An 18,272-nucleotide genomic window follows, 5' to 3' on the forward strand; every position below is an offset into this window, starting at 1 on the left:
AACCCTAATTCATCTAAAACTACAACATACATAGTTGTTATATCACCTGGCCCGGAATTAATCACATGCAAACCCTATCATAAGATGTTTTTTGCGCTTGAATCTGCGCTGGTTTGTATGTTAGATTGATGAATGAGTGCCATTATGACTGTAGAGATTTAAATGTGTCTGACTTCAATAGATTTTCGTGATCAAAAAACGGTAATTATCAGGTAACTAAAACCCTGGGATGTAACAGAAAACTTTGATCACCAGGAGTCCACGGCAGTTACACAGTCACTATGTTCTGTGGTGATCAGTGTGTTATTGTTGCACGAAATTCAACAACTTCCGTTAGAGTGCGTGGAAACATAAATTCCAAGAGGAAAATAAACTACAGCACGACCAGCACATCAGCTGGGCCAAAATCTGATTTTACAGATTAAAGCTACAACTAACAATTATTTACATTACTCAACACAAATCATTGTAGTTTCTTGAAACAGCAACCGTTTTGTGTTTTTGGTTAAGTTTTACACTAATGTAACTAACAAACGTCCAAATATTTGCCATTAATTACATTTTTGAAACACCTTTAAATTCCGGCATTAATGTGACTTCATCTTAAAAATACATCCCAGCTGTACTGGGGGAAAATCATGGGTATCTGTTCTGCAGAGTAAAATCTGTTAAATAATCTTGTCCTTATGGTGTGGGTGTGTGTGTGTGTGAGACACTCCTGACTGGTTCAACCAGTCAGGTGAGAATCCATCATCATGGAACGTCAAGCGTGATGTCAAACATCAGAAATGTTAAAATTCATACAACAAACTTCACGACTGTGTGTGTATGCGTATGTGTGTATGTGTACTGCAGACATACTGAGCTATAATAAAAGCTGGATGTGGGTCACACTAACTGAAGAGGATCAACAGACTCTGCAGTAATTAAATATGAAGCACGGTGTAATTTTCAGGCTGTGGAAACAAAAACAAATCAGACCAGGACACTTGTCTTCCTGTCTCAAAGTTTCTACTTCAACAACATGGAGACATGAAGACACAGCGTCTCCCTGCTCTTGGTACTCTTCGATTTCGTATAACACCTCTTCACATTTGATGACTAGCTTATTTGCTTAGCTACCTACAGTAGATTAGTAAAAAGAAAGTTGATTCTCCTGAACTCTGAGCAAAAGAAAAGCTTTTAACCTTTTGAACTCTGCAATGGAAAAATGGTCCACCAGTGCCTACATTGGTATTTTTGCTTATTGTAATGTCATTTCTTGGAGTATCTTCAAATGCATCATAGTCCTAAAATCTGCACAACCACAGCTATGAGGTCATGTAAGTCAATAGACCATAATAATTGATAAAAAGTATTGAAATGGTGTCATAAAAAAAAACTGACATGTTTTTTCATCAGGTTTCACAAAATAAAAACACAAAACATATTGATCCAAAAGTTTTTTTTAAATGTATAAACATAAACAAAATATTTCGGAGCACTCCATAAGTTATTTGAATGTTGTACATTTAGTTTTTGTGATATGCTTATTTTTATAAGCAAAGTACAAAGGTGTTGTGATAGATTCATCCATTTCTCTGAAGCCACCGCATGTTTTCACGTGGTTTGCACCAAACGTAATGCAGCACAGTTAGGTCTTTAAGAGCACTCAACATGATGACAAAAAAAACCAGAGGCCTTAGCTTTCTGCTGCAAAAAGAATGAATGCTCTAGCTATTATGGTTCTGATTTTAGATCGATTTACACAGGATCGTGCAAACACCGATCTCCCGTGGTTGTCTGTCCTTTTTTAAAGGAAAGGTTACATGCAACAAAAAAATAATCGACTTCATGTGAGAACGCACGCAAGAACTTAAGCCAAAATTCACATTCTAACATCTGTATTACTACTACTGCTACTACAACTACTACTACTGTTACTGCTTTCTAAGATATAAAACTAATTGCCAATTCTTTTAACCTGTATATTCTATGTGTTTTGCACTACAGTCCTGAAGGCACTGTATTTTGTTCTCTCTTTTTCTTTTCCATCCCCCCTGCCCCCGCATCGCCAGACTGCCTTCATTCATATGGATGAGAGGGTTTATACATAGAAAATGGAGCAGACTGAAGGTGTTGTTACGTACATCACACATATATTTAAAGCTCTAGTTGGTTACTTTTATGAAAATAACTTTTGGTTATATTTGCTGAAACTGTCACTACATACACATGGCATTATATGAGACAGAGACAGTCTGTGGAAAAAAAGTCCACCCCTCTTTCTAAGAGTCAAAGGAGACATGTCTTGTTCGGTCAAGCCAACAGTCAAAAATGCGAGTATGTTCAGCTTAAAACTATATAAAACAGAGACGAGCAGGAAAACCCTCCCAACTAGAAAACAATAACATTAAAGTGTTTAATAAATATCTCCACCTCCTGTTGCCTCCAATGGCATTTGCCAGAATCTGCCGTGGCACACCAAAAACAACCAATCAGAGCCGAGGAGTCTCTTACACAGCTGTCAGTCATGTAATTCACTGCTCAAATTGTCAAACTAAGCTGCGCTGATCAAATATGAATCAAGATTCTGTTACTGCATTGCCTATGTCGAGCTTCAGAAGTTTTTATTTTAGTGTACTAGTTGTAAAATGAGAAAGTTCATGATACAGGCGCCATGTTGAATACAGTTTAACTGAGTCCCAAGCACAACCCACCAGCCAGACTAACTAGGGATACACAATGTTGGATTTTTTTTTGCAGATATCCGATGTGCCGATACATAACTCATTTGACTGATAACCAATACCGATAGATATATCCACTTTTTTCCCCACCTAATTTTAGTGATCATCAAGTCTCTTCTGTAGTGGAATTAACATCATATATTGTGCCTGCATACTTTTATTATGATGTCCCACCAGCAGATGGAAATGTGAAATACAATATTTTTCAATGTATGTAATATTCATTCATTGTGCAAAATAAGAAAAAGCATGTTGGCCTATTTCGATATTTCATTTTAAAGACGTGCCAATTTTATCATGCATCCCTCTGACCAACATTCTCATTTTACAGCAAAATATGTTTCTGAAAACACTGAAGGGGAGAAATAGGCAATACAGTAACAGAATCTTGAATACTATTTGATTAGCACTGTCGAGTTTGACAGTTTGAACAGTCAGTGACATGACTGAGCTGCGTTAGAGACTCCTCGGCTCTGATTGGTTGATGACATTACTCACACGCACGAAAGCAGAGTAATTTGGATGGGCAGAGAAGTATGATATTTCTCTACAGATCATCAGTCTTATATACTTCTGTGTGAATATGGTGAGAATTCAGCAAATATGACAAAAAGTTATTTTTATAAATGTAAAAAAAAACTACAACTTGAACTCTCTGAACTTAATCTTTGTCCAAAGCATTGGGTAAAAACAGAGCACTAATCTGCTGTGAGAACCAACTGTTTATGTCTCTAGAAACTGTAAGAAACAAGGTAATCACAGACCTTTGGACTGCAGCTCAGTTAGATGGACAAAACAATGTTTGTTTCTGGAGCACGGCAGTTTGATCCAAGCAAGAAATGCTCTTTAAAGTTTAAAAAATAGCTGCTAAAATGCTTCTGTTACTCACATTTCATCCTATTTATCATTTAGACTGTTGTCTACTATCTGTCCCCTCTGGGCCACCGTAGGTAATGCTGTTGTTGTAAAGTGTTGATGTAAAAGCTAGTTAAAGCCTTAGATAATGTTATGAGAACAAAACAGCAAATAATGGATTTTTCCTCACATGATGTCTTTCCTAAACAAAGTCCAAACTTAGCTCAAATCCACTGAACGTTATTTTAAAATCGAGTAGATATCAAAAAGACATTCTCAAAGATCAGGTTAAATTTTGAAGAAATGTAAAATAATGCAGATTTAGAATTGCATAGGAGAATATTCCCATCCAACTGAATGAAGGAGCCATAAAAACACGAGTCTTTTATTGGAATATTATTCTCAGCAGGAAAATGAAATCTTTAATGAAGAGCTACAACAACACAATACAACAACATGACGATTTAGGGACAATATAAAGCTTTGAGTTTCCTTTTGAGTTGACTGTCATCACATGTCAGCTTCATTGAAAGCATAGCTGCAAATTAAAGCAACAATAGATGTAAAAACACACAGAGACAATACATCTGTGATCAGTTCCCTAATTTAATTTTAACAAATTTTTCAATCTTTTCCTCTTTTCCAATTTCTCGTTTTATTTTATGGAAGTGATCAATGTAAGTGCACTTGTCCTTTAAACTCAATAAAAGATAAAAGCTAACAAAATAAAAGACGCCTGGTACATTCGTTACAGACGTATCAATTTGAGAGAACAAGTCTGTAGAACAGTTTTGAACAGTTAGAACAAGAGGCTACACTGCAACGTGCACTTGCGCTCTCTTCATCTACTTCATCGCCACTGCTGTACACAATTTAAAAACTACAACACCCACAATTCATGTAGGAACTGCTGCAGCCAATGTGCAGCCGGCAGGAGCTGCTGGATGACTTGATCACCGTGATCAGTTTTTAATGTTTTATCAGGCAATAACTACTCCAGACTCTGCTCTAGTGTAATTTTTGGGACAATTAGGGCAGGATTCAGGATTCGGACAACTGCTTGGATTTCGGGACTGTCCCAAATTTTCCGGGATGTCTGGTCACCCTAAGTACTGTGTGTAGAAATATGGCCATTAAAAGCCATCTGAGTGGCACCCACTAGCTCACCTGTACTCATATACAAAGGCTGCATCCTTGCCAGAGTGGCCACAGGTTCGATTCCAACCCATGGGAGGCTTACTTGATCTAGCATAACTCTTAATGCACTATACACAATCACACATACTTATACATGTGCACTACAGCTCATACTGTACATACTGACCTTACAAAGTATTTATATTTATACCAGTGTCTGTACTGTACATACCAGATCTAGTGTATTTACTGTAATGATATCATCATACCTCCAGCTGTTATTATATTGTTTACTATTAGCACAACTTGTATTTAACACTTTGTTTTATTCTTTTATACTTACCTGCACTGCTTACTATGTTCTACTATGTACCTTAGCGTATTCATACCACTTTACTGTTCATACTGTATACAGTGGCAGGCAAAAGTTGACCCTGGTCAAAATTTCATTTATTGTGAATAGTTAAGTAAGTAGGCATGAAGGCATGAAGTTAAAGATGAAACATGCTTTTCAACATTCTAAGCAAGATTAGTGTTTTTTTTGTACAATTTTAGAGTGAAAAAGGAAAGGAACACCATGCCAAAGGAGCACCACCCAAAGACATTTGAGCTCTCAGACAACTTTTACAAGGGTCTCAGACCATTAGCTTGTTAGAACTCAGGCTTGTTCACCATCATTGTTAGGAACGGCCAGGTGATGCAAATTTCAAAGCTTTGTAAATACTCTGACTCCTGAAACCTTGCCCCAACAATCAGCAGCCATGGGCTCTTCTAAACAGCTGCCTAGCACTCTGAGAACTAAAATAACTGATGCCCACAAAGTAGGAGAAGACTATAAGAAGATAGCAAAGTGTTTTCAGGTAGCCATTTCCTCAGTTTAAAGGCAGATCAAAACCCCCGTTTAACTGCAAAAGACCTGCAGGAAGATTTAGCAGACTCTGGAGTGGTGGTGCACTGTTCTGTTGTGCAGTGACACCTGTACAAATATGACCTTCATAGAAGAGTCATTTGGAGAAAACCTTCTGTGTCCTCACCACAAAATTCAGCGTCAGACATTTGCAAAAGAACATCTAAACAAGCCTGATGCTTTTTGGAAACTCCTATGGACTGATAAAGTTAAAATAGAACTTACTGAATGCAATGAGCAAAGGTACGTTTGGAGAAAAAAGGGTGAGGAATATCATGAAAAGACCACCTGTCCAACTGTTAAATACTGACGTGGATCGATCATGCCTTGGGCTTGGCTGCCTTGGGCAGCCAGTGGCACAGGGAATATCTCACAGGTAGAGGGAAGAATGGATTCAGTTAAATTCCAGCAAATTCTGGAAGCAAACCATCACATCATCTTTAAAAAAAAAAAAAGCTTAAGATGAAGAGTGAATGGCTTCTACAACAGGACAATGACCCTAAACACACCTTGAAATCCACGATGGACTACCTCAAGAGGCTCAAGCTGAAGGTTTTGCCATGACCCTCACAGTCCCCCGACCTAAACATCATTAAAAATCTGTGGATGGACCTCAAAAGAGCAGTGCATGAAGACGGCCCAAGAATCTCACAGAACTAGAAGCCTTTTGCGAAAAAATGGGTGAAAATCTCAAAGGAACTGAAAGACTCTTAGCTGGTTACAAAGTGTTTAGAAGCTGTGACACTTGCCAAAGGGGGCGCTACAAAGTACTGACCTGCAGGGTGCCCAATCTTTTGCTTCAGACCCTTTTCCTTTAACTTCATGCCTTTTGGAGTTCAGTTCATCTACTACTTAGTTAACTACTCACAGTAAAGGAAATTTTGAGCAGGGGTGCGCAAACTTTTGCATGTCACTGTAGGCTATATCTAGTGAATTCATACCCCATACTGTTTATCCATATTCGATTTATTCTATATTCTATTCTGTGAATTCTGTACATTACTCCTCTCCAAGCCAACTACCTGTCTGCAACTGAGTCAAGCTTGGGCTACACCGCCTACCTCAACCTGTGCGTGTTGGCTACCTCTCTGAACTGCTGTGGCTCACATGCCTGTAGTGTAGACATAGACAGCATTGCTGCTGCTGCGCTGCCTGCCAGCCCTATCTTTCTACTCTACACTGAGTCTGACTCATATAAAAGCCACAAGTAAAGCCTTGTACAAAACCTTGAACAATATTGCCCAAAAGTTTACTTCAACATTAGCCTTGGACCAAGACGTTCATTGCATGAACGTCTTGAAAACGAACCCAGTTTTTTTGTTTGGGGGTTCCCGGTCTAGACCGATTCACGTCTCCATAAACGTTCAAATCAAACATGTAATGTACTCACCTCTTAGTAGTAGTAGTAGTAGTAGTAGTAGTAGTAGTAGGCTCTAGCCTTGGACCAAGACTTACTACCAATGTGCAATACACCTCCCAACCGCTATTGAGGCGCTGTGGCGCAGTAGAAAGCCGGTGCACTCATTCATTGCAAGACGAAGAAGGGGTGAAGAAAATTTCAAGACATCCCGAGAAAAAATGCTTGTTTATTGAACAATAACGGATATACAAACACACGGCAACCCCCGTACACCTTCCTAACATCTGTGCCTATGAGGTGAGTACATTACATGTTTGATTTGAACATTTATGGAGACGTGAATCGGTCTAGACCGGGAACCCCCAAACGAAAAACGGGGTTCGTTTTCAAGACGTTCATGCAATGATGGTCCAAGGCTACTTCAACATAAAACGTTACTTTTTGACCACTACTTTTTATTTCAAATAGGTGAAATCTTATTGTATGGTAGAGCTGCACCTAGTTGTATTCGACTGCCATGGGAGTGTGAGCTCTGCACTGGAGACACAGTTTCTGCCTGCCCTGCATACACACACAGCAACTGGGCTAACTGTTCACACGGCTAATGTTACCTAACTGGTTTAACAACAGAGTTGAGCCATTTGGTGTTGAGGTGAATCCGTTGGGATTATTTAATGGCTCTGTGTTGAATGTAGTTGTCCACCTCTACCTCTGGGTCACTAGCTTGATGAGGGATGCTCATCTTTTGGGAGCAACATCATGGCATTGCCCTGATAGCGTTGTATGACTGCAGCAGACTCCACTGTCTTGTCATCTCCCCCCATAGCACCAGTATTGTATAAAGGAGCGGAGACATGAGCCACTGTCTATTCTAAAAGTCTGAAAGTCAACTTGACAAGCAGGTGGGAGCAGTTGGGAGTGCATAGAGAGAGTCAAAAGGGAGGGTGTTTGTAACAGCCCCATGCTTGCTGAACCACATTTGTGCACACATAGTGAGGATGGCTTTTAGCTCGTGCATAATGTTGTATGCACCGCTATCACATGCACATGCCTGGTTTGTATGTGTGCAGGTTTTGAGACTGATTAAATGCCATAATAATACTGCTTCCTCTGAGATTAACAAAGAGCTGGATTATTCATGAATGTGATGAGTGCAGAAATAAGTATCAGCAGGACGTTTTCATGCCTAAATAAATATGTGTTTTCCACTAAAATCTAACAATTTGTGCTCTGCAGGATTTCCGTCAACATATTAGATGAACACTGAATATTAAGTAACACTGAACATCAGAAGGTTTTTCTTTATCTGCAGCCGTTTGTCTTCATGTCTCTGTGGGACAAAAGAAGCTGAAAATAACCTTGAAACACTTCCATCGATCACACAGTTACACAACAGAGACGACTACACCGTGTGATGGACACAAACAACCACACTGTGCTTCACAAACGTATATTTATATCTGAACGTGAACGAGTTGAACATGAACAAGACGCTTTGTGTTCCTTTTATCACATGAGTTCGTTGGCACTTCAAACACCTGACAGGTGGCAGCAGAAATTAATCTGATCTTTTTACAGTTTTCACTATACTGTGAAATGTGCAGAGAGTTGGTGACCATGTCTGTAGAGGGATAGTCTTCATATTAAATTATGTTTTGACCAATTTTTAGACACTGCAGTAGATTATGTACCTACTGGACCCTCTGATAGGTGATATGCTTTTCTGACATTATGTGCTGATTATTACATTATCAGCTTTTATTACGCTATGCTCAGTTATTATCTCCGCCAGGCACATCTGCTTATATTAGAATATTTTTTTAATAAAATATTTAACATCATAACATCTCATATTTGTATAAGGCAGGCAGCATTAAATGAGAATCCACAATACGACATTATCATGATACTTAAGTAACGATACAATATTGTATATGTTGCGATATGCCGAGTATTGCGATAAAATATACTGCAATTTATTACCTTTTTTCAACTGTAAATTATGTGCCCAAAGGAAAACTTTGTCAACATCTGTTAAAACTAATAAAATATTTTAAAATTTTTCAGACTGTTCATCTCACTTCAGCCATTCTTTTGCAGCAGCAAAATGTATCTAGTAAAGTGAAAAAGCAATTGATTAAAGTATTGTAGTAGGCTACCTAAAGTGTAATTTGTAGCTGTAATTTTAATAATTTATATAACAAAAAATCGATACTTGGCACTGTGTGATGATACAATACTGCCACACAAAAATATTGTGATACTATGCTGTATAGATTTTTTTCCCCACCCCTATTAAATGCAAATATATTTTTAAAATATTTACAATTTTTTGTGAATGGGGCATTTTTTTAAATAGTGCTTTATTTTGCATGCCATTTAAAGTTGGTTTTATTTCAGAATGCATGCTTTTTAATATATTCTACAATGCTTAATATTGAAATATTTAACATGTTTATATAATGTGGGCACAGCTTAAAGAAAAGGGGCTTTTTTTGTTTAAGGTTTTTTAAAAATATACAATTCTTTGTTTAATATTAGGATTTTTTAAAAACACGTCATTTTAGATTGTTATTCCAGAATATTTTAAAAACGTATACATTTTTCTCAATTGCTTAATACTCTATAATATTTATATAATCTAAGCACCACTTCAATTTTATTTATAAAGCCCAATATCACAAATCACAATTTGCCTCACAGGGCTTTACAGCATACGACATCCCTCTGTCCTTATGACCCTCGCAGCAGATAAGGAAAAACTCCCCAAAAAAAACCCTTTAACGGGGAAAAAAAACAGTAGAAACCACTTAAGGTTAAATGTTTTTTTTCTGTTCATTTTTTAAAAAAAATTAATTTCTTTTTATTTTTAAATAGGAGGACTGCTTAAATTCTTTTTCAAATGCTTTTTAAAAAAAATCTTTTTTCTTTTCTACCCTATTCTTCTAAATTTGTGTTTCTGAAAAAATACAAATGAAACGTGGACACAAACAAACCCTGCAGCAATCACTGCTACACACACACACACACACACACACACACACACAACCACACAGGCAAACATTCCTGCAGGAACAGATATGTACACGCATGCATGCACACCCACTTCAGCTGTAATAAGCAGGCTGCGTTTCTGAAAGAGGACGGCAGCGATTATGTAACCACACACACGTTTACACACACAGAAACACACACACACACACACACACACACACACACACACACACTGAGGCTGCAGGAACAGTCTGTATTTTATGAACTATGAACTTAACATCCTGCAGAAAACAGGCTGTATCTGGAGGATGATATTTTCTCACAGAAACCACGGAGCATCTTAACTCGAGCAGAGACAGCGAGGACCAATCCTAAAATGTCAAATTGAATTTGTTCCCCCCAGTTCTTCCTGCAGCAGCTGCCTATTCTTTGCACGCGACACGTCTTTAGCTTGAAATATGAAATCTAGAGCTGCAGCTATCAACTATTTTCATTATCAATCTGTCTTTGGTCAATACAATGTCATAAAAATAGCAAAAAGAAATTCTAAGGTGGTGTCTTCAAATATCATGTATTGTTCAACCAACAGTCCAAAACAGAAAGAGATTCAGATTACTGAGATAGAAAACAGAAAATTCAGACACTGGAGAATTTTGGGACTTTTTTTGCTTAAAAATTGATGCCAGATTAATTTCCTTATCAACGGATCCTTTTAGCTCTTTTTGGCTTGTAGCTCTTTGACTTTTCACTAATAATGAAAATGCAGCTCTGATTTTTAGCATTTTTAATAGTCAATTGACCGTCTGTTAGCTGTCATTTGGCCTCCACAATATGAGGAAAATCTGCATCAAGTCCCTACAGCAAAGCAATGTAGTATTACACAGTTTACAGGTGTACCTGAATGCACCATGAAGTCCCTGGTCCTGTGTGAGTGTCCAACTCCAACACAGACAGACAGCAGAGGACAGATGTAGCACAGCCATAAAAGACACCAAAACACAGTAGAAACATGGATGTATAATGAGACCTGGATACAGCTTTGGGGGCGGGGCCCCTTACATTCCTTTGAAAGTTGCTCAGCATTGGACAAGGCCAAAAAAGTTTATGTGCAAAATCTGTCTGTGTATAAAATTACTCAGATCTTCCACATCATTGGGCCCATACAGCAGGCGCACTAGAGACTTCACTGGCCGAGCAGCTAATTTTTGGTTTAGTGCACCGCTAACTTGAATGGGGGCAAAATGATTTAATCGTGCAGCTCTTCTAGACTTAAAAAATGTTATCGGTCCGAATGGATCTGATAGTAAATAAATCATTTCACATGGGTTGTGACACTGATGATGTGGGGAGTGTATCCACTGATTTACAGGAATCTCTTTCATAATATACGTCCTATGGGAAAAAGTCTTTTATGGCCCCGTGGTATCATGTGACAGATCTGGACGTTGCAGTTACACAGTTTGGCCACTATGTCAAACTGAGAGTTTTAACTACCTGTGGCTCAGGAGGTAGACCAACCGAAGATCAGCGCTTCGAACCCCAGCTCCTCAAGTCCACATGCCGAAATATCCTTGAGCAACCCCAAATTGCTCCCGATGATGCTTCCATCGATGTTTGAGTGTCTTAAAAACTGAGTAGCAGGTGGCACCTTGTATGGTAGCTTCGGACACCAGTGTATGAAAGTGTGTGTGAATAGGTGAATGTGACTTGTAGTGTAAAAAGCACTGTGAGTGGTCGGATGACTAGAAAGGCACTATATGAGTGCAGTCCATTTACCTGACTTGGTATAAACATTGACCCCCCCAGTGTGGCTGGTCACCAAACAGAAAATCCACTGCATTTTGCACTTGGTGGGTGTTGACTTCAGACCCTGACCGCAGGTTTAAATAAAGTTCTATCTCACATTCATCGCATCTCTGGCAGTCTGTTGATCGTGCATGTTCATCTCGCGATGACAATGAAAATGCAGTTTATTGCTCAGCACTAACAGCAGGTGTGTCAAATGGAGTTGTAGTCACACAGATCCTCAGTATACAGAGATTCCATAACTAAAAACATGAGCTGAAATGTAAAGAATGTACTAAACTGTGCGTTTGCCTGCTCTAATGTTAGTTGCTCCTGTCCAGAGGGGTGTACCATGACGCAAGATTAAGCAAGGTTCGTTAAGTCTAAAGCCAGTAGTCACAAAGGAGTTCTCTTTTAAATCTCCATAGTAACTTATGCTGCACAACCTGGTCAGGATCAGTTTATGTTCAGATTTTTGGCTTGAAATCAGCTAAAAAGCAGCTTTATTCTTATTGTGAATCATAAAATGGTTGGGGGGCCAAATTTGGCCCGCAGGCAGTAAGTTGAGTTACAGTCTCAATCTATGAGCAATACAGATTCTCAGCTAAAGGAATATGTTATAAATGCAAGCTTGTTGAGCTGTAATGTTACATTAACAATACCACTGAACTAAGCTGTGCACATCCAGTAAAGCAAAATGTATACATCACGTTACCTCAAGAACTTACATGCATTCAGTTGATGATGCAGAAAATCTGACCAAGAATATTGTTTTATTTTATTCACAAGGTTATTCTTGCTCTCATTGAACTACCTAGCAGCCAGGAAACTCAGAGACCAATTGCATGTGTTAAATCATGTCACATGATGCTACTCGGCCATAGAATATCTGCACTGCACAATGCATTGTAACTCCAACGAATGAGATATGCACACAGAAAAGTAATTCTACATGGCTTGTTCTCTAAGGAGAGCAAGTAGACAGTGAAAAAAAATATTTTAATCAAAATGGACGGCCTCTAAGTTGTTCATTCTTCCCACAGCAGTTCAAAACCAGTATGTCTCCTCTTATGTTTTGAGACTGCGGCGATGCCAAAACAAGACCAGACACCGAGCATCTTTCCAGAAAACATAACCACTTACATCTCAAAATGAAATATTGAATATTAATTGTTCAATCAATCAGTCCCACCTGTTAAAAATTAACATCTCTCTGGCTACTTGGTCCTGATTTGTTGAAGTCCCTTTTAAACTGCTGGTATTTTGTGGCTAACAGAACACAAATTAGAAAACTGATTTGTCTAATTGTATTTATCACAGAAAATATTCAATCAGTAACATTTATTTCACTCTGATTTGGCCGAAACCTTAAGTGATTTTCACATCTCCATTACAGACAGTGTCAGACTGAAATGCAGTTCGTGTATGTTTAAATCTGCTGCATCAAATTTGAGAGGTGAAGAATGTGCAGCTGTCCCGTTAGAAGTAAACGGTGGAAAAATAAATATACTAACTTGTTAATTGTATTGGTAATTTTCTGCCAGCACTCCTCTCTTGTCAGCAGCAGTGTTGCTTTTTGCTGTAATATTTTTTTCATATTCTTCATAGGCTGATGTGGGCGGCACGCGGTTGGTCCATTTTGTGCAGTGGGAGAGTCAACGCCCCCTTTTATAGGAACGCACTGAGCCTGAGGATGTAAACCTGCTTAACAAGGACAGTGATAACCACCACTGTGGTACCTGTTATCTCTGACTGGGATTTAGGTTTTGTTGAGCCAGCTAACACAAAGAAAGCCTGGATCTGGAGTTTGGGAACAAACACAGCTTCAGCCAATCTGCATCAATAATTATAATCCATTTTATTGGATTATAATTATTTATACATTCATGTGTTCATCACTTTAATGTTGCAGCTGGTAAAGGTGGAGCTACTGTAAATTCATTTATATATTTTTTATCTATATTCTTTTTTGTATTATTAATCTGAATCTGGAAAGTAACTAGAGTTTATAAATACATGTAGTGCAGCAAAGAGTAGAATATGTCCCTCTGAGACGTAGTAAAGTACAAAGTAGCAGACAATGAAAACACTCAAGTAGGGTACAAATACCTATTAAAGTACAGTGCTTTAGTTTATTTCCATGACTGCTGAGGAGTATAGTCAGACAAGAACTGTATTGGGGATTTAGGACAACAGCTTTATATAAAAATAATGAATTCCATCAGCTCTGTCACTCCTTCACGCAGAGCATTATTTTGTCAAACTAGTCAGATATTTGCTGAAGTGAGCGCATACGTTGGTCACTAGCAGCAGATACACTTTTCATGTAGAAGTGAGGAAGTAAAAAGACAAAAGATCACACCAGTGCTTCATCAGGAGGATACTTAGTGAGCTTCACCTCCTCCAACAGCCAAGTTGGACGTCCTGAGAAATACAGTAAAAAAAGCTGCCGGTCTTACCTGTGCAGACTGCGGTGCGTTTTCCCGCCGCACTGTCCAGCACAGCGAGGGTCAGGTTGTCCGGTGTGTCAGGTGGAAGAGGCGTCCCCCCTCCTCCTCCAACGCCTACTCCTACTCCTCCTACTCCTCCCACGCTGGTTTCTGTGATCAGGCTGGCCTCAGAGCTCTGCTCGTCGCTGGACAGAGACGGGCTGCGGACGTCTCCTCCTCCAGAACCAGAACCGGAGCTGTTAGCGCTGTTGGGCACGGTGACCAGACCGGGCCCCGTGGCTGAGGGCCAGGAGGGGGGGTCCTCACTGTCGGGGCTGTGGAGGGATCAAAGGTTTAAAAGTTTGTATACAATTAATGTTTCATGAATGTTTTACTAACAAAATTATTAAAAGATGGAAAAAATATCTAAATGTTTTCACACCTCCTAATCTACTTCCTGTTATCATGCTCATGAAAATTACAACTGCAATGTCTCAGACTTCTTAATTTTTCTTTCTCTGCATATTTTGGGGCATCTGACTGTCGGACAAAACAAGACCTTTGAAGAGATGACCTTCGACTTCAGGAAATTGTTTTGACATTTTATTGACCAACCGATTAATCAGTTGATCGAGAAAACTGCTGTAAGTTGCAGCCAAGTTTTGCTGATAATTTATGGGAAACTGTAGGAGCGTTTAGGGCCTAAATGTCAGAATATCTCAACCACTGCTGGAGCATTCTTTAAAATCTGAGTTTTCAAACTTTATTATGGACATGCATTACTAAATAACTGGAGTACCTCCTTTAATACAAGGCCGAAAACAAAGTGCAGCAAATTGGTTAAATCTGGACCACAAAACCAATAACTGCCCCACTTAGCTCAACACATGCTGTGTCTTAGAACAGCCTGCTAACATGGCTGCATAGACTGTTAGTTTGGTCGACTTATTATCGAGCAGTGAGTTTCATCTTCAAAAGTACTTCATAATCTAAAAGATATCCCGTGGGTTGATAAAATATTTTTGCAAAAGACAAAACCAACATTTAAATCCAGTATTTCTGAACACTTAATGTTCCAATGAAGAAGAAGAGCAGAATGGAGCATGTAGTCTTTGGACATATTGAATTAAAATGTTGGTTGATCAAAAATATGGAAATAAAAAATGCTGGATAACAAGTTAAAAATGTAACTTTCAATTTCACCCTTAAGTTTTTAGGTGAAGCTCCAGGAGACCAAAACTATGTGATCAAAGACCATAACACCCTGTAGTAGCTTGAACACACCATCTTTATATTACCAGCAGAATCCAGGTCCCTGAGGTGCAGATTTCTAAATATGCATCTATGTGTAACTTAGATACAACAATCCGGGGGCCAACTGGGGCCCCCTGTGCTCATTTTTGACCCCAGGGCCCGTTCACGAGTTAATCCGGCCATGCCCGGTTAAAGACATGTATCTATGTTCTCCATCCTGTGTCACGTTTTCATTTAAGAGTGACTCCATCATTTAAAAATGACCATTCACCTGAACACCTCCCGAGCCTGGCCGCTCTCCGGTGACGTCTCCCTGAAGAAGGGAACGACCCGGGACAGGCTGGCCCTCCTGCGGGACGCCCCCGTCCCCCCGCTGGCCTTGTCCGCCACCCCGCCAACAAAGCCCCCGGCCCGGGTCAGAGCCGTGGTCTGCTTCTTTAGGAACTTCTCGAGCGGNCGATACACTGGTGGGTGGAGGTGGATGTTTTAAAGGATGGTGATGCAGAGAAACGGAGCAGAGGTGGGGGCTACATCATAAGCCCCCGCAGGTCGGGCTGTGCAGGTGTTAGCAGGTGTGAACGGACCCTCCGAGGCTCTGCACGGCTGCTCTGGAAGAACAAATCGATTTTTAACCCATTTACAGAGGTGGAGGAGAGTGTTGGTGGAGGTGGGCGGCGGAGTCCTGCTCCTCTATCCCGGATATCGCCGCACCGTGAAATAAACCCCTTTTCGCCAAAGAAATTCTGGCAGAAACCTGCTCCGTGTGGCCGCAGCCCTCGGCCGCTCCTCCCTGGCTTCACCACGTCCTCCTCCCCCCGCTCCTCGCTCTCTGCAGCCGCCGCGTAAACACCGAGCAACGGTTCCGGGACCGAGTTCCCCAGTCCGTGGGTGGAAAACCCGAGAATATGAACCCCACACAGAGCTGTTCCTCTCCGCCTCGTGCCTCTGCAGCTGTCCGGTGGCTTCTCCGTGAGGTGAACCGGAACACTGTGTGCGTGTTGTAGGCTACGAGCAGCAGCTGATATCACCGAGATAAACGGCGGATGAATGGTCGACGTAACAGGATTTTTTTCTCTGCGTCCGCGGTTTTTCCTCCTCACACACCTGGAGGAATTAAACTCGCCCGGCCCGGTGCGTTTGGGTGTTGTAGGTTTTCTCAGCAGCGCTGGTGTTTTTACTGCAGAGGCTTCGACAGTCCGCCTCACGGTCCCCTCTCAGCTCTCCAATACACCGCCAGGCTCTCTCTACCTCCCTCTCTCCTCCCTTTCTGCTAAATTAGTGGAATGAGAAGTGACTCGTAACATTCACACTCCCCCTTCCCTCCTCCCACCCCCCCCTCTCTGATCTGCTGCAGTTGCGCGCTCCCGACACACCGACAGCACGGGCGCGCATGCACATTTACTTCCAGTGCTGTAAAATTGATGGAAATGAAAATATCCCTGACGACAAGCAGCAGTAATATTCATCAGTACATTTACTGTGATTCAGGTCTGAGACTAAAACACCGCGAGATCTCATTTATCACAGAAAAGATTGATTTCATCCAGCAGAATATTTAGTTCCCTGATTTAGCCAGCTCTCAAGTAGGCTACTGCATTAGTTTCATTCAAATCTTGGTTAGGTAAAAGAACACACGTATTATAAACTAAATGTACTTGAAGTATAAAAAGTAATTATTATACAAGATAGATAGATAGATAGATAGATAGAGCCTACTGAACACATTTAGTTTAAATAAAAGGTCTAAGACTTTCAACTCTTTTTCACAGTAACACAAATTTTTGTCGCAAATATGTGAAAATCTGTGTGTGAGCACTTCTCCTTTTCCAACATAATCCATCCACCTGACAGGTGTGACATCATTAGCCTACTACACAGGTGTGCCTCGGGATGGTCACAATAAAAGGCCACTCAAAACTGCATAACACAATGTCACAGATGTTTTTGAGGTAGCGTGCCATTGGCATGCTGATTGCAGGAATGTCTACCAGAACTGTTGCCCTTGAACTAAATGTTCATTTCACAACGATGTCTCCAATGTCGTTTCCATGAATTTGGCAGTACATCCAACCGGCCTCACAACCACAGACCATGTGTAACCACAACAGCTCAGGACCTCTACAGCAGTGTCCTCACCTGATGTAATAATTGGTTTGCCCAACCAAAGAATATTTGCACAAACCGTCGTTGTCTGTCTCAGGGAAGCTCATCTGCATGCTCACTGTCCTCACCATGGTCTTGACCTGACAGCAGTTCATCATTATAACTGACTTGAGTGGGCAACTGCTCATCACTGATGGCATCTGGCACTTTGGAGAAAAGTTCTCTTCACAGATGAAGCCCAGTTTACACTGTACCCGTGGTGTGGGCTGGCATAAGCTTCACACAAGTACAGGTGCATTTTTAACAGGGCATTTTGAATGCACAGAAATACTGTGACAAGATCCTGAGACCCACTGTCCCGCCATTCTTCTGCCACCATGACCTCAAGGTGTTGGGGCCCGGGCCTCTGTCTGAAGTAGCGTTTGGCATTGGAAACTGATCTGTTAATATCATTTAAAGTCCGGATTGCGTTTTTTGCTCCTGGTCCTGGTCAGTGTTTTAAAATTGAGTATCTGTAAACAAACATCAGTCCAGTGTAAGATTTTGTTGATTATTTCCTTCATATTACAGCAGACTGAGGCTCCAGTAACAATCATTTAGATACAGTCACATAAGTAAAACCATTGGAAATCTGACAGAAGAAAAGAAGCTGCAGTTCAAGATTCCTGAAATTAGTATACTTTTTAAATAAATGAGGACATTTTTCATATTGCCTTTAT

The 18,272-nt window shown here is 40.2% G+C and overlaps 1 protein-coding gene across 1 annotated transcript in view; it reads right to left on the minus strand.

Moving 5' to 3' along the window:
• The window catches only part of rapgefl1 (Rap guanine nucleotide exchange factor (GEF)-like 1), a 58,076-nt gene extending 40,368 nt beyond the window's left edge, over positions 1-17,708 (minus strand). Inside the window, exons 1-3 of the mRNA XM_050069298.1 lie at positions 17,633-17,708; positions 15,722-15,914; positions 14,227-14,531 (exon numbers count right to left, since the gene is read on the minus strand). Coding sequence (XP_049925255.1) covers positions 14,227-14,531; positions 15,722-15,914; positions 17,633-17,708 — 574 coding nt within the window. The remainder of the gene's footprint in view (positions 1-14,226; positions 14,532-15,721; positions 15,915-17,632) is intronic.
• Between the last annotated feature and the right edge of the window lie 564 nt (positions 17,709-18,272).

The sequence above is a fragment of the Epinephelus moara genome, chromosome 18 (genome assembly GCF_006386435.1).
Source record: "Epinephelus moara isolate mb chromosome 18, YSFRI_EMoa_1.0, whole genome shotgun sequence".
NCBI classification, from domain to species: domain Eukaryota; kingdom Metazoa; phylum Chordata; class Actinopteri; order Perciformes; family Serranidae; genus Epinephelus; species Epinephelus moara.